General features: G+C 33.3%; 3 protein-coding genes across 5 annotated transcripts; 2 read left to right on the forward strand and 1 right to left on the reverse strand.

Annotated features, from left to right (window-relative positions):
- The first annotated feature begins 563 nt into the window (after window positions 1–563).
- On the forward strand, window positions 564–2,386 carry LOC112329130 (uncharacterized). The gene is made up of 3 exons (XM_024611674.2): window positions 564–1,531; window positions 1,735–1,803; window positions 2,006–2,386. Exons 1-3 carry the CDS (start codon window positions 887–889, stop codon window positions 2,261–2,263), a joined length of 972 nt encoding a protein of 323 aa, XP_024467442.1. The 5' UTR covers window positions 564–886; the 3' UTR covers window positions 2,264–2,386.
- Window positions 2,387–9,275: 6,889 nt separating this feature from the next.
- Window positions 9,276–13,266, forward strand: LOC112323402 (universal stress protein PHOS32). Of its 3 annotated transcripts, none has more exons than XR_002976829.2 (4): window positions 9,276–10,217; window positions 11,673–11,763; window positions 12,666–12,713; window positions 12,998–13,266. XR_002976829.2 is itself a non-coding variant. In XM_024581503.2 (3 exons), the coding sequence occupies exons 1-2, from the start codon at window positions 9,455–9,457 to the stop codon at window positions 12,671–12,673; spliced, it is 771 nt and encodes a 256-aa protein (XP_024437271.1). In that variant the 5' UTR covers window positions 9,281–9,454; the 3' UTR covers window positions 12,674–12,713; window positions 12,998–13,266. The 3 variants fall into 3 exon arrangements, 1 of the variants encoding a protein (XP_024437271.1); XR_008056794.1 differs by having other exon boundaries at window positions 11,673–11,758; XM_024581503.2 differs by lacking the exon at window positions 11,673–11,763 and having other exon boundaries at window positions 9,281–10,217.
- A 7,993-nt stretch (window positions 13,267–21,259) lies between these two features.
- LOC7460864 (B-box zinc finger protein 24) lies at window positions 21,260–22,994 on the reverse strand. The gene is made up of 2 exons (XM_006377725.3): window positions 21,961–22,994; window positions 21,260–21,769 (listed from the first exon to the last, which is right to left on the reverse strand). The coding sequence occupies exons 1-2, from the start codon at window positions 22,771–22,773 to the stop codon at window positions 21,638–21,640; spliced, it is 945 nt and encodes a 314-aa protein (XP_006377787.3). The 5' UTR covers window positions 22,774–22,994; the 3' UTR covers window positions 21,260–21,637.
- Window positions 22,995–24,446: the final 1,452 nt, after the last annotated feature.

A 24,446-nucleotide genomic window follows, 5' to 3' on the forward strand; every position in this document is an offset into this window, starting at 1 on the left:
TTTTTTTTTTTTCTACTTTGGTATTTAAAATTTAAAATATTTTTAGGGTTTTTTTTTTATAATTTTATCCTTTAACGTTAAATTTATTAGATATTGAGCTTCATATTATATAAATATATTTATAAAATATTTAAATCTTTTCTATATATATATATATATATCTAAATATTGATATAAAACCCATATATATGAATAATATTTATTATTTTATTATTTAATATACATATATATATATATATATATATTTTTAAATATGTATATATATTAACTATTTTATTTTTTATTGATTAATAAATAATAGCAGATAATAAAAACTCAAAACTCAATAAATATTTTATAAATATTTAAATTTTGTATGATAAAATATAAACATCAAGAAATACAATTAGCTTGGCTAATTTCTAATTTTCCAAGGAGTATGCATCGACTTGGGTGGCTTGTTGGATCAATTTGAGCAATGCGCTCTCTCTCTCTCTCTCTCTCTCTCTAAAATCACTACACAAATAAGACAGATGACAAACCCAGCAAACACCCATATATTACATAGACATGGCCATGTCCTTTTGGCGTTTCACTCTGCTTCACACTGCTACTTCTCTTCTCTCTCTCTCTCTCTGTAACAACACAACAAAACACATATCCAACATTCTCTTAAACCCCAAACCCTCTCCATCATCTCCACGAGAAGCTATCTAGCTACCTAGCTCTTACTCTACTCTTTAAAAAACCAGCTTCTTTTCCTTCTCTACAGTACACTTCTCTTTGGTCTAAGCTCTCAATGTAACACGGTGCCTTTTCTCCTTAATTCTTCTCTTTTAAAACCCACCATCCTTTCCTAAATCTTTTTTCAACTCTGTTTTTTTTTTTGCTTTGATCTTTCCTCTCCATGGCTACTCCACTTTCGCTATTTCTCATGCCTAACAATGATAACAAACAAGAACCTACCCAGACCATGGCCATAAGCACCAAACCAGCTGAACCGGCAAGAAGAAGTACTGCTACTAATCAGAGCAAAAGGCCTACCACCAGCAAATGTCAAACTCGCAAGAAACAATGCCAAAGAGGCATGGGAGTAGCTCAACTTGAAAGTTTAAGGATTCAAGAAAGATGGAAGGCTATTACTGAAGCGAACCAGAATATTGGTGCTCTCAATCTCCAACCCACCCAGCAGTTACATGATCACTACCCGTCTAATTATAATACTGATAATAATAATCAAATGCTGCAGTATGGTACTACAGTTAACCGTGGTGTGCCAATGAGTAGTAATGGTGGTGTTTTTAATGGTTTCTTGGGTTGGGATCACCAGGGTGGTGTGGTGGTTAAGAGGGTTGATGGGTTTAATGTGAATAATAATGATGGGTTTGGGTCGGGTCAGGTTTTTGTTAACCCGTATTTGGTTGGATCAGTTCCGGTTCATCAGGTTGGGGCTCCTGCTCCTGTCTTTGAGGCTTCGAAAGAGCTCTCTTCAATCCCAAAAGTAATGCAGCATCAGCAATACGAGCCTTCTCGTTGTGATCTTTGCTTTAAGGTTTGTGTTTTAAGGGGTTCTTGATTTTCTTGATGCTATATGCATGTTAATCCTTTTTCTTTCCTGTTTGTTTCTTGAGAAATTATATGAGAAGGAAAAATATTTATAAGCAACAAGATTTTCAAGCAGTCTTGGATTAATCTTCAATTCCTTTTTAACTCTGTGTTAAAAATCATTTTTGCTATTTTAACGTCTATGGACAGATGGGTGGATTCAGTGCCAGAGCTGCAAGGAGTGCTCCCTACGCCAATCACAACCACAACAACAATGAGGTTATAAATCTCCTTCATCGATCTTTCTTTCAAGTGATATATTATTTTGTAACTATGCTTCTTAACTATATTTGGTCAATAGAAGAACACAAAAAAAAGGTAATATTATTGATTTAATTTCAATGGAAATACTAATATTCATTTGTGTTTTGATTTATTAGAGTATTGATTGGTTGGTAATTTAATTATGAGGGTTTTGTAGGGTACTTCAGAGGTGATGGCAGTTCACAGAAAGGGCAATAACCCATTGGGCAGAAATGTTATCATGGAATATGAGTTTTTCCCTGGAAAAAATGGTGAAAACACTTGTTTCAAGGAGATGGAATTTCCCCCTCCAGAAGCTTCAGTTGCAGTGGGAACTGGTGAAGCTTTTTGTGTTACAACTTACTCTGATTACAGTGGTTACAGTGCATCTAATGCTTCTAATTCTATTGACTTGTCTCTGAAGCTTTCATATTAGATTCAAAGAAACATGTCTGGTTATGGTTAATTTTTTATGTTTTTTCAATATCTGTGTGATTACCCAAACCTAAACACAGCTTATAATTTCCCTTTTGTTCTTAAACTAATTAACAGCAACGCCAAAAACAGTGCTCTACATATTCTTGTTTTGCTTAATCTCTCTCTCTCACTCTCTCTGATCAGTGTCAGTTCTTTAACATTTCCATGCTTTATGATCTTGACTTGTTTCACTTGTGATCTATGATGTTCCTTGTGAAGAACTGAGTAACATATATCCCAAAAAGAATTGGGTTTTTTTTAAGGCATTTGTTCAGTACTATAACAACATACAATTTTGCAGTGGTCATACTTTGTTGGCTTGTTCTACCTCTGCAATAAAGTGGGACAGACCACGATCTATAAATTATGATCAGGATCTTGCATATTGTTTGATATGCTTCACTTCTAACAAGTTCTATAATGTTTATAAAACTGCCATATAGAAATTTACAGCTCTTGTTTTATTTTTGGTTTGATTGCACATTTCCCCTTCAATACATTAAGAAAAATATTAAGACTTTTGTATAACCTGGTAAAAGGACCTCACAGGGAGGCTCAAAACCCTAGCAAGCATCAACTCTCTCTCTCTCTCTCTCTCTTCTCTTTATTGTTTATGCTAGAAGACAGGTGAGGGATTTCTCTTCTAGACATACCTTACATCTTTTATGTGCTGAAACACAAGGAGGGCATCTCTGCTTTACTGTTTATGGGAGTCAAGCAAGCTTTTAGAGTGTTCTTGAAAAAAAAGTGAAAAAGATAGATTAAAAGCAAGCTATAGAAAAACTAGCCTTCTTTCCTCCCTAACAGACACACTGTGGTCACTGCTGTGTATATATGAGGTCAGTGAGTGTCTGCTAGTGTGTACAGATACAGATACAGATACAGATACAACACAATATATTTTACAACAGTACAAAATCTGCAATAAGTATATAAATGTAGAGAAGGAGACTGTTAGTCTCAGTATAAGTGCTAAGTTCCTTTAGATTGGTCGATCATCAGTGATCTCCTTCGTCCTAGCTACTGCTAACCAGCTTTTCCTTTTTCTTTCTCTCTTTCTTGTTTTTTTCATTTAGGGCAAAAACTCTCCTTTTCCAGTAATTTTCACTAGTAATATTTTACTTTTCATTTTTTTTTTTGTTAATTTGGTAGATGGTTTTAGCTATATGGATCCATGCACCATCAATCCTGTGGGAAAAAGGAGGTTAAACAATAAATATTGTACTATATGACACGCAATAAATTGAAAATTGAAGAACTAAAAAATAAGAAACAATTTTTACATTTAGTTAATAAACGAGTTTATATATATATATATATAAGCAAAGACAATTTAAGATTGCATTTTTTTCTTTTTTTTTTATTAACGTAGGTGTCCGAGCCAACTTGCGCATATCTCGACTAATCCTACGGGCCCTGAAGTTAACGATCATATAAACTTCCAGCGGCCATCATATTAGCAACCACATGACTCGAACCTGAGATCATTGAAGAACAAATCTCTTGATTCCAAACTATTATCACTGGTCAACATGCTAGATGTACCAAACCTACATAACACAATTAATGAAATCTAAAAAATTCACTACGCCTCAATGAAACATGATTACAGTGGTTAAACTGATGACTTTGATGACTACTTTCTCTCAATTTTTTTTTTAATCTCTCAAAAGCGTTCTTCAACTAATTCTTTTTTTGTTGTTGTTTATACAAATCTGAATGGTATAATCTTGTCTTTCCCAGTTAACTACTTTCTTTATCTCATGCTAATCTTCATGTCACTAACTATCGCCTCTAATTTCCTGTTTAGTGAGGCTTGTTTCTATGTCCATTGCATGATTAATTTTGCAAAAAAAAAAAAAAAAACTTTCTGATGCTCGCTCTGCTCTGATTTTTCAGCTGCACAACGCAGCTAGCATATAATGCATGAGAGAGATTTTATGTTTTTGCTGTTAGAGAATCAATGAAAGTTCAACTATGTGGATTGAGTTCAAAATATGTAAGAATTTGATTTAATCTGAGGGGAAAACAATATTTTTCTTGATTAATATGGAAATAAAGAATTAAGGTAGAATTCTTTTTATTTATTTATTTATGATAACCCAGGAATATACTGAGATAGTCATTTTGTTTCTTCTCAGGGAGCAAATTCAATGTATGTCGAGTATTAACCAAGTGCATATATATATATATTGAAAAATACTTTCATTAAACCGTCACTGATGGGATGTCGCCACACAGTTATATGGCAGTCTATTAACATGTTTGGTATTATAATACATGTGTTTTTTTTAAAAATATATATTTAAATATTTTTTAAAATTTTAATTTTAGCATATAAAAATTATTATAAAAAATATTAATTTAATAATTTTTCAAAATAAATATATTTTTAATTAAAACATATCCAAACACAACTTAAACGCAACCAACCAATCACTAAAAGTATATTTGAGATTGTGGTAATGATAATGGTTTACGGTGCTTCTCGTTTATAAATTCATGAAAATAATTTTTTTTATTTTTTAAAAATTATTTTTAACATCAACATATCAAAACGATCTGAAAATATAATTTTTATTTTATTTTTAATAAATTTTTTAAATTATTTTTTTAAAAAATATAATTTACACCATATTTTTAAATACACCGATGTATAATAAGCTACGTGAATCCCTCATGAATCTGAAAGCTCCATACTAAGCTTTAATTTTTTATTTCAGCCCACATGATTTCTAGTCATGCCCGATACCCACTCCGGCACGTCCACCACCTTGTTGCTGATAAAACACCTATTACAAATGTATATTTTTAGCCACCAATAATAAAAAGGGAATTTCCAAGGCATTATTGTAATATTTAACATCTTATCACTTATTAATTTAATTATATCTTCCATTGATTTTTCATTTATAAAAAACAAGAAAAACACTTTCAATTACTGATTCTTCATTAAAGATGGCGATGAAAATCCCAACTATTATGAGTATTACTTAATAAATAATTCTTTTTACTTGCATGACTTCGAGGCCTCGTATTTTTTTTAATTATAAAAACAATTCACCTTTTATCTCTTTTTTTTCTTCTAATTAACAGATTAATTTAAATCACAATTTCACCACAAACTAGCTTAATGTGTTGTACGCAAGCTGCATTCATGTTCTCACGACATCATAAGTTTACATGAAACACAACTTAGCTTTAAAAAGGTTCGAGGCCCCCTCAAGAAATAACATATCATCGTCATTGTCTGAAGGAAATATTATTTTTTAGGTGCAACTGGAATTTTTTCCCCCTTATTAAAGCCTTAGAAATCAGAGTTATAATGTAAAGGGGAAATCGCAAAGCTAGAAATTTTTTATAATAAAAACAAATTTTCTTGATAGATAAAATTTGAAAACAGAAACATATTCCATATTTTAGATAATTGTTTTGCAAAATATTTTTATTTCAAAGACTTTGTTTTTACACTAGACTCGATAATATAATATAATTAAATATTAAAAGTAATAAATATTGATGAAGTTGAAAAAACTTAATTTAGATAGAACTTAGGGCACGTTTGGGAACGCGGCTGCGGCTGCGTTCTCAAAAAATTTGAATTTTTTTTTTTTTACTAAAATTTAATATGGTTTGTATGTTTTGGATCGTTTTGATATGCTGATGTCAAAAATGATTTTTAAAAAATGAAAAAAATCATTGGCATGCATTTTGGCACGAAAAGTTATTTGAAAAGCACCCACAACCACACTGCTAAACACGCTCTTAAGCTTTTCGTAATTGCGTTCAGAGTTCGTGATTTGATGGACTTGAATTTAGACTTTGTTTTTGGTCCGAGTTGTTTCAATGGCTTTTGCTTCGCATTAGGTGATTGGGTGTATTTATACATCATTAAATTTACGTCATGGAGAAGGAAAAACTAGCATATCATTGGTGATGAAGTTGGTGCTTATCATTAGTTGTGGATCAATTGAAGGAAAAAAGGGTGCTTGTAAATGCTATTTAGTGCTTTTCATGTAGGAAAATACCATTGACTAGCCATGGTGGCATGTTATACGCAAGCCTTGGAACCAAATAATATTGAAGTGTGTGACATGCTTGTCATTGGTGGAGAAGTGACAATATTTTTCTAGAAAATTAAGTCATAGTTGATTGTTGTGCCTATGTGTTATTAAAAAAATTGAAAAACCGATTAAACCAAAAAAATAAAAAAAAATAATCGAGAAAGACAAATAAAAAAAACTAAATTAACCGATTAGAAAACAAAAAAAAATCCGGTTCGGTTTCGATTTCAAAAGTCTGAAACCGATTGAACTGAATCAAATCGGTTTAGTTCCAAGTTTCAACCTCACTTCAAACCTAGGTATAAAAGGCTTATTTTTTTTTTTATTGAAACCCTATTCTTAATTCTAATTTTATTTTCTCTCGCAGCCAACCCTCCCCTCCGTCCTTAGTCTACTCACATGCATTCCCCCCACATGCCCCCTTCCCTTTCCTCCCTTTCTTCCCTTTTCTTTCTGATTTCTTAGTTTTGTGTGGTTAAAGATGGAAAAACCCAAGTATTTTTTTCATTGCTTACTTGCTTGTATTAATTGAGAAAATAGATTTGGGTTTTAATTTTTTTTTTATGTGTGTCTTGAATTGTTTGTGAATAGATAGAAAAATACTTTCAAAAATCTGCTTTGGTTTCCACAACTTGGCTTAATGTTGAATTTCTCATCGATTTTGTGTGTCTGAAGGTGTTTGTTCATTGGACTCACAAAGGAAGAATAACTTGGTTTTCAAGTAGGGAAAACATTTTCTCGTTACCTTTTGTCCTCTTCTATTGGTTTTCTAGCTGAAGTTTCACTTGGAAATCATTCCTCTGTTTTGTTATAGTTTGACAGTAAACTTTGTTTGAAATTCTCATTTGATTGTTGATAATTACCTAATCAGCAACCGGTTAGTCAGTTCGGTTTAAAATTAAAAAAAATATAAATTTTGGTTTGGTTAGTTATTTTAGTTTAAAACCAAATCGAATCGAAAATGATCATTTCTAAATGTGCCATATACATTATTGGTGGAGATGCTGATGATGGAGAAGTGTCATTGACAAAGAAAATAATATATGCTCTACGTAGAAAAAGTTGTGTGTGCACTTAAAAAATTGTATGCTTGAGAAGTCCGTGGGCATGACTACTAGGACCTAAAAAAATGCATAGAGGGGAGGTGCTCATACAATATTTGGATAGCTTTGGACCTAAAATACCTGAATTATAGATGTTCAGGGCCAAACAACCATGATTTCTAGTTATTTGGGTTACACTTGAATGTTAGGAATGTTGGAGTGTGCTATTCTATGTTTTTTTTATATAAAAAAATTTATGTACTATCAAATACTTTTATTAATAATAAATATATTTTACAAGAATAAAATTAATATTATATATGACCAAATAATTAGCTACAACACATATCCAACAAAAATTCCACCATAAACTTAAAAGGCACTTAAGAATATACTCTCCCATAACTCCCTCCCCCTCCCCAAACCTCATCATTCCTTCTCAATTGAAGCCATCCTTGATCCCTCTATCATTTCTTTCCATCACAACATTATATATGTAAAATCCCATATTAACGGGTGAGAGAGTAGTAGCTGGCCTTATTAAAAGTGCTGGTTGCCAACTTGTCGTACGCGTTTTGGAGCGTCAGGCTCAGAAGTTGACTCATGTCATCAGGAATAAAATCGCGAGGACGGTAAGGCTCAAAGTGGACAATATATGGCAGGTTAGGCTGGACTGTTACAATATATATTTCTAATATAACAGAGAAAAGTTGTAAGATCCCACATCGGAAGCGAGCGTCCAGAGCCAGGGCCTTATAAGTGCATGCTCACCTTGACTAGTAAGACGCGTTTTGGGGTCATGCGTGGCTACCAAGAACAAAACCGTGAGGGGGGCCTGGGTGGAAGCCCTGGATTTGGGTGGACTGGGAGGTCCAAAGTGGATAATATCTTGCTAGTGAGGTGGGGTGTTACATTTGGTATCAGAGCCGAGGACGGCTCGTCTTAAGGTGGGGGGGATTGTAAGATCCTACATCGGAAGCGAGCGTCCAGAGCTAGGGCCTTATAAGTGCATGCTCACTTTGACTAGTAAGACGCGTTTTGGGGTTATGCGTGGCTACCAAGAACAAAACCGTGAGGGGGACCTGGGTGGAAGCCCTGGATTTGGGTGGACTGGGAGGCACAAACCGGACAATATCTTACTAGTGAGGTGGGGTGTTATAAAAGTACTTGTCAATAACAAACTGTAAAACACAAATTCAACTTTTTTTTTTCATCATCACTTGTTACCGATACCAATTCTTACATGAAACGCTTAGACTACATTTTTTTTTTCACATGAAACATTTTTTCATAAACTATTTTTTTTCACTTTTTATATTTGGTATACTTTCAAAATTGATCAATATAATATATTTTGCTGTCTAAAGGAAGAATTAGATTAAAAAAGTAAAAAATAAACTTACATCTCAAAGAAAGAAATATTTTAGGCGACTAAATTTATTAATTAATATGGGTTTCTATTATCAATTAACTCTTATTGTTCCCCTTCCAGCACATATTTTTCACACTTATTAATTATCAAACAATTAAGCTCAATAACTTTTCATTAATATAACCAAACAATGAGAAATAAAACATATTATAAAAAGATACTTTTCTTTTTTATATAAAACATTTTTAAAACAAATTATTTTACATGAAGTCTAGTTTTCGCTACAATGGAAAAAGAAATCAAGGCCTAGTGGATAGATAATCTAATGGTATAACAATATCCAGCTGGGATGGGCTTTCCTTTATTTCCAACCCAGCCCAGACCAGCCCAACCCAACCGACATACCTTTATTCCAAAAATCTTTTTCATTGCCAAACACTTTGTGTCCCCACCATTACTTTTCTGTCCCCACCGCCCTCTACCCCCTTCCTTCCTAGACCCCCGAACTTGTCACCCTCTCCCTTTTCTCTCCAAAACCAAAACACAAGACAAAGACAAAACCAAAAACAAAGTCCCATCTCTCTCTCTAAGGAATCAGAAACTTGTTATAAAGCAAACGAAGAAAACATCTAAACCTTAAAATAAAAACACATCAAACCTTATCAGAAGCGATGAATCCTCAACAGCAACAACAAAATCCAGTAGATCCAGACCACCCACAACTCCCAACAATCAAGATCCACCACCCTTCTTCCCCACGCCACTCTCACCACCACTCCCACCTACACGCCGCCACTCCCACCGCTGGTGCCCGCCGCAAGATCGGCGTCGCGGTTGACCTCTCCGATGAATCTGCCTACGCTGTCAGCTGGGCTGTCGACCACTACATCCGTCCCGGGGATGCTGTCATTCTCCTCCACGTCAGCCCTACATCCGTTCTCTTCGGTGCTGACTGGGGCCCGCTCCCACTCTCCACTCCAACGCAATCGCAACTCGATCTTTTGAACAATACTAGCAAATTTAATAATGAAATTGACAGTAAAAATGAGAGTAGTGAGAAGCCGCAGCAACAGAACGAGGACGATGAGGATGCTTTCACTGCGTCGAAAGCGGCCGATCTTGCAAGGCCTTTAAAGGAAGCGCAGATCCCGTATAAGATTCATATTGTGAAAGATCATGATATGAAGGAGAGGCTGTGTCTTGAAGTTGAGAGGTTAGGGTTGAGTGCGGTTATTATGGGGAGTAGAGGGTTTGGTGCGGAGAAAAGAGGGAGTGATGAGAGATTGGGTAGTGTAAGTGATTATTGTGTTCATCACTGTGTATGTCCAGTCGTGGTTGTTAGATATCCTGAGGATAAGGATGGCGGTGTGGCTGACCTGGAGGCGGTTGTTAATGTGCCAGAGGATGTGGAGGCTGCAGAGGGAAAACCTAAAGGTCAGGATTTGTTATGTGGTTGTGGATTTTGTTATTGCTGATTTTGATTTTTTTTTTGGTTTATGATGTTACAAGTTTGTTAGTGTATGCAAATGCTGGTGATATATAGGAAGATTAGGTTGTGGAGCAATTTTCTTAATGTGAGATTGTTAGCTGTCCTCCAAGGACAACGTGGAGATAATTATGCACATGATTAGGATGCGTTATCTAATTGAAATGTTCTGGATTGTATCATCATTTTATAGCTAAGATGGATGTACTAGAAATGTTGCATTATATTTTAGGTTAGAGTTCATTTTTTGAGAGATCAAAGTTGCATATAAATAGTACAGAATGGAGTAATTTTGATTTAGGATGTTGATGTTCTCGTGGGTAACTTGTGATCCTGGAATCGTTGAGTTTTGTAGTGTTCTTGAAATATTGCAATGATGAGGAGTTAAATAGTTGGCTTGTTTTATGAAATCTGGAGCACAAAATTTGAATGGTGCTTGTAGGATAACAAGCTGTTATGATGAAAGTAGGGTTGCTTTGAGTTGGAGCTGGCATCTAAAAAGTGCAGGATCTTTTGATGTTATAAAATGTAATGGGTACTGGCCTTTTTCACTACTATAGAAAGCGGATTCTGCTTATTTGGCTTCATTGTGGTATTCTCATGCTAATCTACATTGAGTAGTAGGAAAATTCGTACTTCAAATAGCTGATTTGATTGTTGTTTGTGTTTTGTTATTTTGTTATATGGTTGCCGTTGCTGGTATTGATTATGCATGATTGGAATTTTTTTTCTTAATATTATTATGAGATCATTGGCACAGATTATGGTTCATGTGAATAGGACACATCATCCTAAATTTTGCATCATCAGCTGAGTGAATTAGTCAAACATAGTTAAATTTACATGTAAGAGCTTATGCGGCAATAGAAATTTCAGAACTACAATTATTTTCTTGTTTTCTTTAGTGGTTGATGTTGTGTATTACTTGTGAATTTGTGAGATTCGTCTTCTCATGGGTGACATGATATTTTACATGGCTGGATATTAGAGGATTGTTGCAATATTGCCTTGAAGATGTATTAGATGGTTGAAATGCTTTCTGAATTATAAGCATGACTTTGGACCTTTAGGTACCTGTAAAATTTGGTAAAAGATGTGGTTGATTTGAGCTAGAGATATATGTCTTATCAGATGAAATGTGTAGCAGGCGAGAGTGTGTTGCAACTGGGAGTCATTTCATATTGTATTTCCACTGAGCTAGATGGTGCTTTGATATTATTGCTCTGTAGAGAAATTAAATATCAGCAAGCTATTGATGGCAACTGATAAGGCTTATTGATGACAATTAAGCACCAAAGCCCATATATAATGCTTGGTGAAGCACCACTGTATCTCATTAATGCAATGTGATGAAGGTTTTTTGGGCTTTGGATTGATGGCGATTTGATATTGTTGCTCTGTAGAGAAAATAAATAGCAGCAAGGTATTGATGGCAATTGATAAGGCTTATCAATGACAATCAAGCACCGAAGTCCATGTATAATGCTTGGTGAGGTACGCACTATATCTCATTAATGCAATGTGATGAAGGTTTCTTGGGCTTTGGATTGATGGATAAGTTTTTTTTTTCCTTTCAATTTTGCTGGTCTTGCAACAGCAGATGCAGTAGCAATATACACAATCATTCTAGTATTAGACGTTTTAATCAGATTTATTGTATTAGTCTTTATCATCCGTTTTAAGTTTTTCTAGAATGCCTCACAGGAGAGTGTTGTTGTGAACTCCATCGAAGAGAAATGGCCTGCAAACACTATGCTTAGGCTTTTGTTGGCCATGTATAATGCTTGCTGTTGCATGAACACAACAATATGTAAATTGACTGTCTTGGAGACTGTCTTCTTCTCCTTGGTGCTTCTATTTAATGATTCTCCCTTGGTTGAGGGAGGTCATAGTCTAGCTGCTCAATGGTGTTTGGAATAAGATCCATTGCTGTGATTTGCAGCTCTTTATTTACCTGTGCAGAATAGGTATTTTAACACCTATCTGTCGGCACAATTGAGAAATTCTTTGTTTCATAGTGTCATATTTAAAATAGCTGAAAGAAGAGAGGTAAATTGTATTTGGATCGTCGTCTTTACATTCATTTTAGATTGGATGCAACATAAAGACATTTAATCTGTTTGTTGAAGATTCTGTGCTGCTGTTATATCATATTGTTCTTTTAATGAAACTTCAGTAACTTTATCCTAATTGTTGGTTGCAAATCCTTTATCTGAGTGATTGTGTTAGCTGTGCTGTTTCTGTTCAAGAAGTGATTTCTTTGGACTGGATGCTGATGGTTGAATTGCTGTTATTGCTTGGTTGTGTTTGTTTCATAAATGTTTTGGATTTTTAATATTGCTTTTCAATACAGAAACATTTTAAATGATTAACTGTTGGTTGCTTGTGCCTGACAGATGCCTAGTTTGAACTACCTTATTGCGACTAGTTCATCTACATAGCAGGTATGCAGTTTAGGCTGGAATCATGTTTTTTTTTTTTCTGTATTTTTTTATGCATGTATCGATGCAATCGTCTTGCCCCTCCTTCCACCCCCCCTGCTCAGTGCATGCAACGTTTGTCTTGTTTATTTGGCCACATGTATACTATACACATGGCATTATGAGGATGGACCCCATAATTGCCCTTTCCCCTTTTGTTTTGGGCGTGCATTTTCCCTTGATGTCTCTCTCTACACTTAGATTGTCATGTAGATATAATTTTGATATTTGGTTGTCTGTCTTTGTAGATATAATGGAGGTGAAGAAGCCGAGGAGTTAATAAGATGATCTTGTTTGGGTCTTTACTGTTTTCCAATAGACAGATTGTAGAAGAATGCTCTAATCTCCCGTGTGACTCTTGTCCAATGTTTCTCACATTTGAAACTTGGGAGGATTTGTAATATTTGTACGGCTGATCATTGATGTGAGGTTTCTGGATATTCATGTAGGCTTTTGGAAATGTGTTTCAATGGATTGTAATGTACATCATTTTGGTGTTGAAGATTGCTTCTCCTTACTTCTTTTGTTCCCACTTAGGAGGAAGTTGTTTGCTTTTTGTGAACGAGTTGCTTAATCATGGCTGAACCTGTAATTTGAATAAGCAACCCTACAAGAACGCGTTTCAAAATATATTTTAAAAAAATATAATTTTTTTTTATTTTTCAATTATTATTATTATTTTTTTATTTTTTAATGTAAAAATAAATTTTAAAAATTATTTTAATATATTTTCAGTTAACATTTTAAAAAATATTCACTATAAACACTGAACTAAAACCACATGCATTTGTGTTTAAGGAATTGGGCCCAGGTTTTGAACCTTTTCCCAAATATAGCAGGGATCTGTGCCATTTTGTAGGCTGCATTCTCTTACCGGGCCCAAGATCTTGATGAATGACTGGTAATGAGAGTACAACTTGGTGAAGCCTCGAACTCGGTATTTCTTATAAAGCATCCAGGTAAGTTCATATTTGGAAATATAGCTGAAACATGTTTTTAAAAATTAATTTTTTTTGTAGAATTTTTTTTAAAAGTTTTTAAATCTTTTTGACAGGCTTATATCAAAGATAATTAAAAAAAATAAAAAAAAATATTATTTTAATATATTTTCAAATTAAATATACTTAAAAACAACAATTACTACACTCATATATACCCCCTAAATATATTAATGAAGTGTTGGTCTAGCAAGTACTGCTATATTCTTGCAAGAATGAGAATATAAGTTTGATTCTCAGAAAGTATATTTATTGGGAAGGATAACTACAAATCCAAATAAAACTAGTCTAACCTTTTAAAAAATACAAAAATATTTGGATAAAAAAATAAATACACCCTGTAAATATGCTCTTAGGGCAACAACTTTTGGGTTGTCCTTGTTATGTTTTTATCATCTAGCGCAGCTCAAGATCGACAAGTTCCGGCGGGATTGGGAATAGGGACAATGTTGGACAGTTGCTGGGTGACATAACTGGTTGACTTAGTTTTTGCAAGTGTTTGCAATGATGGAATGTATCTTGCTAATGTGTTGAAATCATGACAGGGATTCTACTTGTCGTGTTCGTACTAGAAACTGAGTTTAATGAGTGCCTTCATGCTTAGCTTTAGTTTTCCGAGATTGCGGTGGCGTGCACGGCCAACAAGCAACTTGTAAATGTCTACGTAGATGTAGTTATCATCCCTACCTCCCCGTAGTGAAGGACAGGGAGGATGGTCAGTCAAACTATTCATACAAACAACGAAATCGTAGACAAGTTCCTAAGGATTAAGGAAAATATAGTTCACTTTCAATGGTGGCTAAACTTTAAGACTTTATTTCCTCACGGGATTTGAGAGATTCCTTTTCCAACAGAGGCGACGGAAATCGTTGAAATCGTGCTGTTCGATCTTAATCTTTCTTGTTTATCTAGTATCGTATGGTCAAACTTGATGGTCCTTTGGGACCGTTAAAAATATTAAATCCGCTCGGTCTTTACCAAGATTCAATTCTATTTAGAATAATTTTTATATTTCATTCCAATTTAAAAAATAAAATAAATTAAAATAAATTTTTTCTTATCAGAATCTTGATCTATTCTGGATATTTAGTTGAAATTCCAGTCGTTCTGTTAAGCTAAATAGTGTTATTTTTTGCCTTTTTTTTTTTTATAAATATTGTCTAATTTTACATTATCAATTATATATCTCAATCCGACCATTGGATCATGCTAGATTTTGACGAGGAATCTCCTTACTTATTGTCATGTCTCATGATAAAATTTTAGGATAATCAAAGTTTAGAAAGGCCTTGCAAAGTTGCCAGTGAATTTTATAATTTTATTTAAATTTGTAATTTTGTTTATAAATGTCATTTTATTGTGTCATTTTTTAAGATTAAATTTTTTTTTAATTTTATTATTTAACAATGAGTTTATTGGTAATTGAACATCATAATTTGTTTTGATTTGGGGTTATCATGGTTTCATGACCCGGGTTACGAATTTGAAAGGTTAACCCAAGTTGACTTGGGTTGACTCAATATGTCGTCATCTCAACGTTTGTTTTTTAAAAAAGTTGTCTTGAATTTTTTTAGTCAAACAATATTTTTATCATTTATCTGAGTTATCTTTGGATCCTTCGAGTTGATCCGGTCATATCGGTTCAACTTTCACTTTTTTACTTATGTTTAAAATTTAAATTGTATAATTTCAAGTTAATTTAACTTTGAATTTGAATTTATCTCTACATAGTTTTTTGTTACAAAAATAAAAAACACTCATCTAAAAAGTTCAAGATTTATCAACCTTCAAGCAAAAAAGTTTCTTCTTCTATTACTCTTCTTTGGGTTTTTATTCCACTTGTTTCTTCCTTCATTTAGTTTTATATTGTTTAATATTTTATTTTTCCTTTATTAAAAGTTTGGTTTTTTATTTGTTATACACATGATTTTTAATTAATTTTTAATATATCTATCAACAAAATATAAGAAAAAGGATATAAATCCAAACACGCAACAATTCAACTATCACAATAAAAAAAAAATCTTCAGGTGATGTCACAAAGAGCAATTGATTAGGGAGTTTATTTTAATTCTTTTCTTTGTTGTGCACATGATTCTCAAGTGCTTTCAGCAGATTCATTAACATAATCTAAAAATCTAAACGTAAAAAAAAAAAAAATTATTTAGAAAATGTAAGGAGATTCTTTTCTTCAATAATTGAGTTTTTTTTTTTTTTATTATTTACATAATGGCCTAGAATTGGTCTATAAAATTCATAGGTAGAATGCATTATGCATCATATTGTAGGATCCAATATACCTTGCTTCCTCAACTCAACTTGATGGGATGGGCCACATGCTCTAATTTGTCCTTCTTGTTAAGACAAAATCTTCATTAAATATAATTAGTCCTTTAATCTTATATGAGCGGGACAAAGTAAAACCTAAATGTTAGCTCGCATCCATTGCGATGGAGATACGAAATCAAAGCTCTTTATTAAATAAAGCAAATTTATCACCAGAACCATATAGACCCACAACAAGTGGATTTCTTTTTACTTATTTTATGCTATAGATTTAGTAGGTTTTGCTTTCTATAAATCATACCACACACTCTCTTCCCTTTTGTAGCCAATATTCATTGCTCTCTGCCACCAAAACCACAAGTTGTCAGCTGCAAATACACACTGTCCACTCAGAACCACGTTTTGAGTTTCTCCTTTCTAGGCATCTTCCTTTGTTCATGTTCATTTCATCTAGCTATAATGTCATGCCATTGATATTCAAGGTGGAACTATGTCAGCATGGACTCTACCAGTTGATATGTGATGGAATGTATCTTGCTAATATGTTGAAATCTTGAAAGGGATTTTAGCGTGATGGAAACTTGTCCTGTTCGTGCTAGAAACTGAGTTTAATGAGTGTCTTTTTTAAAGTTATTGCTTTGCTTTTGTTTTCAGAGATTTTGGTGTCTTGCAAGGCATTCAAGAAACTCGTAAATCATCAATTATAAAAAAAACTAAGCACGGTTTATTATTGGAACAGTTTTGTTTTTGTTTTTTTTGCTATAAGCTTTTACACTTTGATCTCTCAATTTCTTTGTCTTTTTTTTTTTATCATTTAGAATTGATTTGATTTGCTATTGGTTTTGGTGATTTGTTTTTCATGTATACATATAAGGATATCGAGATGCCAAGAAAATGTTATGTCACTCAGTTAATTCTTGGTTTGGCGAAGCGCAACTCAATTTAATTGATTTAAAATAATTAGAGCTTCATGGACCAAATTTTAGGCTTAACGAAATATTTAGTCCCCTATTTTTTGCCAACATTAGGGACTGATTTGCATAGCCAAGAGAAAGTTCATGTTCCTTTCTTAATTTTGGCCCCTCAAATTACATTAGGGGATATCATTGAATTGGTTCAACGAACTAGAGGAGTTGGACATAGTCAGACTGCAGGTAGGTATTTGGTACCCTACTGTAAACTTTACTTTATAAACCACTTGTTATTTGTAATGGTGAATTAAAAAAAAATTGTATATTGTAAAGATTGATTGGTATTCAAGTGACAATACCAAATTGTTGGCTTTTAAATGGGAATGCCGGATTGACTGGCAACCAGGATTGGTTCGTTGGATTGATGGGTGTTCAAGAAAGAATATCGAATTGTTCGATTTCAATTGGGAATGCTGAATTTATTCATAACCAGGATGGGTTCGCTGAATTGATAGGTACTCAAGAAGGAATATTAGATTGTTGCCTTCTAATTGAGAATGCCAGATTAATTGGCAACTAGGATGAGTTCGCTGGATTGATGGGTATTTAAGAAGGAATACTAGATTGTTAGCTTCTAATTGAGAATGCCAGATTGATTGACAACTAGGGTGGGTTCGCCGGATTGATAGGTATTCAAGAAGGAATACCAGATTGTTGGCTTTTAATTAAGAATGCCGGATTAATTGGAAACTATAATGTTTTTGCCAAATTGATTGATGTTCATAAAAGAATACCAAATGGTTGGCTTCCATATAGGAATGCCGAGATTAATTGATTCATGAGTATTGTGAAATTAGTGTTGGATTAAATAGGATGTCTAGATAAAAACTTTGGATATTACTTAAAGCCTAAATAAACTATTAATTTGTAAGTTTAATAAATGAAATTGATCTTATTTACATGTACCTCGCAGGTCCGCTAGAAGTAGTTACTAGTTGTTACTTTTTGCATTAGACTTAGGTGGTTATGGATTAAGAAGTTGTATAATCAATCTTTTGGGGTTGTGATTTATAGACATTTTATTTTGATATGTAACAATATTTAATTATATAATATTAATGACTAGTTATGTTGATGTAATGATATATGATGTTTTGAAACTTTGTGAATCTAAAGTCTTAAATTTATATCATGTATGTTGTAGTATCTTGGATATGAATAATATAATTAATTAACTTATATAGTAAATCATAGTTTATTATAAATTTCCATTTCATATGTTTGGATGTCATATTATTATGGTTATTGTGAAACTAATAAATGCTAATAGTGCTATGGATATTAAGAATGAATAAGGAAAGGTTGATATGATCCATGATGATTAGATCAGAGGTGGAAGAATGATTCTTGTGTGGTTTTATGGATAAGAAGTGTACTTGATTGTGTTTTGATTTGATATCAACACTTGAAATGTTCAAAATACAAAGAAGATTTTGCTAAAATTTTGATAGAATATTAATGAGTTAGAAAACATTGATACTTTTCATTGAGTAAAACAAATATAGTGATTTCCTAAAAAACTTAAATGATGTCATGAATGATGTGTGCTGGGTTATGAGGATGTTATAACAACTCTTTAATGGTCCAAACCTAAGGTGCTTTGATATTTGCCTAATATTCCAATTGCATAAGCAACGTCAGGTCTTGTACAAACCTGAGCATATACTAAACTTCTAACTGCGGAAGTATATGGAACGTTCTTCATTTGTTTACTCTCCAAATCATTTCTTGAGCTTCGTTCTAAATTGAACTTATCACCTTTGACAATAGGTGAACACTAGATGAACAATCATTCATATAAAATCTCTATAAAACTTTATTGATATAGGTTTCTTGAGATAATCATAATATCTCTCTAAATCTTTGCCTATATATTTTATATTAAATTACATTGAGAGAAATCTCTTAATCTCATGAAATAAACCTAAATCACTTGAAGCAAGTAGAAAATTATCTACATATAAGACTAAGAAAATTATTTTGTTCCCATTAAAATTTTGAATACCATTGACGAGAGGCTTGTTTTAGTTTATATATAGATTTTTTAAGCCTACTAACCAAGTGATCATTTCCCTCTAAAATGAAATCTTATGGTTGTTTTATATAAACCTCTTCCTCTAAGTCTCCATCAAGGAATGTCATTTTTGCATTCATTTGTTACAGCTTTATATCAAAATATGATACCAATGCCATGAGTATCCAAAATGAATCATTCTTTCAAATATGAGAGAAGGAATCATGATAATCAATTCCTTCTTATTGAGTAAATTCTTTGGCTACAATTTTGTCTTATAACTTTTAATATTACATAAAAAGTCTGTTTTAGTTTTAAAAACCCACTTACAACCAACAATATTTCCCAGGCAATTCCTTTCTTAACATATTTTTTCAGAAGAAAAAATCAAGAAAATTCATTTCAAAAACTTATACATCACTCTTGAACCCACTAATTAATTCCTTTAATTAACATATTTAAATTTGATAAACATTCAATTAAATAAAAAAAACCCATCACTTCTTTGTATTTTATACTTAACCAAATTATTCACTAAGGTGGGGAATAATCATTCTCTTCAGTTTCTTTCAATTCATACCTTGTCTCGTTTAGAGGCGTTTTTCCATTATTAACTTGATTTAGAGGTGTTTTTCCATTTCTTTATATAGATGGTTTCTTTCCATCAGTCGCTAAATATACACTTCAATCCTTTTTTTAATTTAACATCGCTTTCTTTTTCACATATATGGTCATAAGTTTATTGATTAACTATTTTTTTATTATGTGTGTTGTAAGAGATCTTGAAGGATTCATATTTAAATGGGAGCGAGTAAAAGATAAAGTAAACCAGAAATAACTTATACAACTTAATCTCCGATGATTTAAATCTAGCAACTATCCCCCAATCTTCATTAAATATAATTAGTTCTTTAATATTATCGCAGCTTATTTTAACAAGACAAAGCAAAACCTATATATTAATTAATCTCTTCAAAGTAACTACTCAACACCAAAATATCTGCCACAGTAACGAAGATAAGCAATCAAAGTTTGTGCAATCAACATCACAGTTGAAATCAAAGCCCTTTATTAAATAAAGCAAATTTATCACCAAAATCATATAGACCAAAAGCAAGTGGATTTAACCAATAGTAAAAGTTTGGAATCAAGAGGTTTGCTCCCTATGTGGTTTCAGGTTCAAGCCCTGTGGTTGCTTATATGATGACCACTGGAGATTTACATGGTCGTTAACTTCAGGGCCCGTGAAATTAATCGAGGTACGTACAAGCTGGCCCGGACACCCACGTTAAACTAAAAAAAAAGCAAGTGGATTTCTTTTTACTTATGATAAATTTAGTGGGTTTTGTTTTCTATCAACCATACCACACTCTTTTCCCATCTGTAGCCAATCTTCATTGCTTGCTGCCACCAAGACCACAAGTTGTTAGCTTCAAATACATCTGGGTCCACTCAGTACCACTTACGAACTTTCTTTTTTCTGGGCATCTTCCCTTGTTCTTGTTCATGTTCATGTTCATGTTCATGTTCATTTCATCTATCTATAATGTCATATCATTTATATTCAAAGAGGGCAGCTATGTCAGTATGGACTCTACCGGTTGATATGTGACAGCTAACCTTAATTATTTGCTAGCCATGTAACAATATGTGGTAGAAAGGAGCGGTAGCCCACAATATAGGCGAGACTATACGTTATTTTTGTGATGGATGGTCATGAATTGTGCAGCGTAAAGGCCAACTACCTCTCCCACGCTTCGTTCTGTTCCAGATCATTAACTCCATGGGCTTGAGTTGGTACATGGCATCCGTTGAGAACTAGCTAACTAGGAATCCCATTTTATGTTATTTTTGTAACTTGTAAGTTCATATGAATCTGAAACATATTTTTCTTAAAGAATACAAAAGATTAACTAAGCTTTTACAGGCAGACCAAAGTGTTATAAGTATTTACATCTACCCTACCACCCACCTTAGTCAATAATCAGCATTACCCCTGTGTGTGCGGTTAGAACTCGAGGCTTGAATTCAAGAATCAGGGATGAACCTTTTTTTCTTCTCTCTACAGTGAAGAATAATGTATTATTGAAACAAAAGTAGGTGTAACAATGGGGAATGGCAAATCAACTGTCATTTCCACACCAAATAAAATTCGTGACCCACTCTTAAATAATTGGCCATTAGCAACTTGAGGATGTTATTACCGGCACACATACACTTTTTCCATGGTAAGAAAAACAATAAGGAAAATAGCATAAAGTAATAATCAAATACTAAATTCTGTACACACCATGGAGAAACCTCTTATGTACAAAGTACAAACTATGCAAATAGTAAAAGAAAAAGAAAGAAAGAAAGAAAGAAAGAAAGCAAGCTTATTTTAGCAACAGAAAATGACATAATAATTAATTATGATTCAAAAACTATGACAAAACGTATGGTTATTAATTAATCGTAAGAGGAAAGTTAGTAGGGACTGAAATCAAAGGCTCTGATCTCTACTCAAATCTGCAGATCCCAAGAATAGCAGCAGACGCGTTTTCTCCATTCGTGACCATGTCTCTTTGCAGTCTCTTAATGGTGTCTAATGTCTATAACAACCTTTGATCTTGACCCTGCTTAACCATCTTCTTCAACATTAACACTTGTTCTTGCTTGCTTCCATGGCCTCATTGAACTCAAAGAATTCCCTCCATCATTGCTCAATATTCGACCTCCTATATTATGAGAAGAGGAACATCCAATTTCATCCTGCATTCATCGATATTAAATTTATTAAACAAACCAAACTTTGTAACCTAAAAGGGTAAAAAAAGAAAAGGAAGAAAAAAAACTCAATATTTCCTAAGATGCACCAATTCTTTAAATAATGTGCCTATAAAATTTAATACCAAAGCTGAAAACAAGAAACAGATCAAAGAAGAAAGAAGAAAGAGACTAACATCAGAATCAAGATCAACATTACTCTCTCGCATCCGTTTCAAGAATCCATTTCTACCGGCACAAGAAGTCTCCTCCTCACTACTAGAACTAGCCACAGGTGGCACAGGTGATGGCGACGACGACGCAGTAGGACCTGACCATGGCACCACCTGGTTGTCTCCATCGTCATCTTCTTCCTCCTCATCCTCATCTTCATCACTGTCATCATCAGTATGATCGTCGTCATCAGATTCTTGATCATTTTCAGACTCATCTAAATCATTTCCTCCTCCTTGACTTTCTTGATCACTAGTCATGACGTTTTCAGATTGGAAATGTCGTTTATTTTTAGGAATAGTAAAACAAGATTCACATACGGAAACAGTAGGAGCAAATTTAGACCCCGAGGCTTTCCAAGGAGTTGGAGATTGACAGACTTGACAAAGAAGGGTTCTACAATGTTTAGCAACAAGAAAGTTGGCAGTGTGCACTTTCTCATCACAATCCCAACATAAACTAGCTTGGTCTGATTCACAATACATCCTTGCTGAACTCCCACAAAGCTCGCACCCTTTCATTCTCTCTTCTGTTTCTTTTGTTTTGTTAGGGATAGTAAAACAAGATTCACATATGGAAACAGTAGGAGCAAATTTAGACACCGAGGCTTTCCAAGGAGTTGGAGATTGACAGACTTGACAAAGAAGGGTTCTACAGTGTTTAGCTACAAGAAAGTTGGCAGAGTGTACTTTCTCATCACAATCCCAACATAAACTAGCTTCGTCTGATTCACAGAACATTCTTGCTGAACTCCCACAAAGCTCACACCCTTTCATTCTCTCTTCTGTTTATTTTGTTTTGTTGGGTTTGGTGAGGAAGGGGTTTTGAGAGAGGAGAGGAGAGGAAGGATAGGTGGACAAGTTATCGTGAATAATGGAAAAACTACCCCTAATTTCTCGCATTTAATTATGTGATTTTTTTTTGCGAGGGATGTTTTGGGAAGTTTAGGATTGGTGTGAGAAAAGATTTCACCGTTTCAGACTTCCTATCTACGATTCCATTAAGGGAGAGGGAGAGGGAGAGGGAGGGTTTGGTTTTGCTTACTGGTTAGTGAAATTTCCTGGAACCATCCATTCATTCAAATTAAAAGTATTTTAGAATTATGGTTAGGTTATTTTTTAAAATATTTTTTTATTTAAAAATATATATAAAAAATATTTTTTTATTTTTTAAAATTTATTTTTAATATAGCATATCAAAACAATTAAATTTATTTTTGACCTGTCACTTTATTTGAGCTATGTTTTATATTAAATTTGGTGGTAATTATTCAATCAAACTAGTAAATTAAAAGGTCAAAATTAAGGGGTCACCTCATGACCCAATTATCCATATCAAAATCCAGGTAAAATCCTTTTTTTAAGAAGAATATTTTAAATATTTTTTAAAACAACACCATTTTAAATTAATCTCCTCAATTTATAACCCCACTGGAAACCAAATCATGTACGGAATTGGGTTTTATAAATGTAGCTGAGGGTGCATAGACAACGGAGGAGACATGGAAGAAGTAAAATATTCTTATAAAGAGGTTTTTATTTTGAAGGGTTTTTTTTTATACCTATCTTTAATTTATTTTTATATTTTAAAATTATTTTTAAAAAAATTAATTTTTTTTATTTAAAATTAATTTTTTTTTTTGATATTTTTAAATTATTTTGATACATTAATATTAAAAGGTTACAAAATATATTACTTTAAAGATAAAAAAGAAAAATCGCTAACAGAGAACTTAACTTTCTTCTTGAATTGACTCGAATAAAATTTTGCAAGATTCAAATTCAAATCCCCACTAAGTTTTAACATAAAGTTTGATTTGATTGCCAACTTGCCTTAAAAAAAATAAATGTAGAAACTAGTTAACAGTAGCATTAGTCTCTCTTTTCAGGCTCTACCGGCCCCTAAAGGAAGATTGCCAAATTCGTCCAATTATTTCTTATAACGTACCACATACAGAATTAATTCTCAGAGCTCTATCCTAAACTAGATATGGCAAGCCTACTTATCTGCCACGTTTCCCATGAATTATGATGGAGCTGATAATATAGCTCTCTCTTTCCGGAGATGCTTTCCTGGTTTCTATGGATGGACGCAGGCGTCTGGACTCGAGCATTGCAGGAGCCGGCAGAGGCTAACCTACCCTACATGCACAAATCTGGTCCATGATGGTTAATAACCCGCGTGATGCCCACCTGCCATCTTCATTAGCCATGGCTTAAAGTGTCCTGTGTGCTCATCCATAGCATGCTTATCCAACCCTCCTTCCCTTTCTCATTACTCGAGTAAATATACATTTCTTTGCTCCTTGAAACCTAGTCCTGCTTTAAAAAACACCAGCTCCTGGAATATATCTTAAAAGCAAGGAAAAATATGTATTGCGTCGTGGTTATAGTTATTTTTTAAAATGTTTTTTATTTAGAAATGTATTAAAATATTATTTTTTTTAATT

The sequence above is a fragment of the Populus trichocarpa genome, chromosome 11 (assembly GCF_000002775.5).
Source record: "Populus trichocarpa isolate Nisqually-1 chromosome 11, P.trichocarpa_v4.1, whole genome shotgun sequence".
Classification (NCBI taxonomy): Eukaryota; Viridiplantae; Streptophyta; class Magnoliopsida; order Malpighiales; family Salicaceae; genus Populus; species Populus trichocarpa.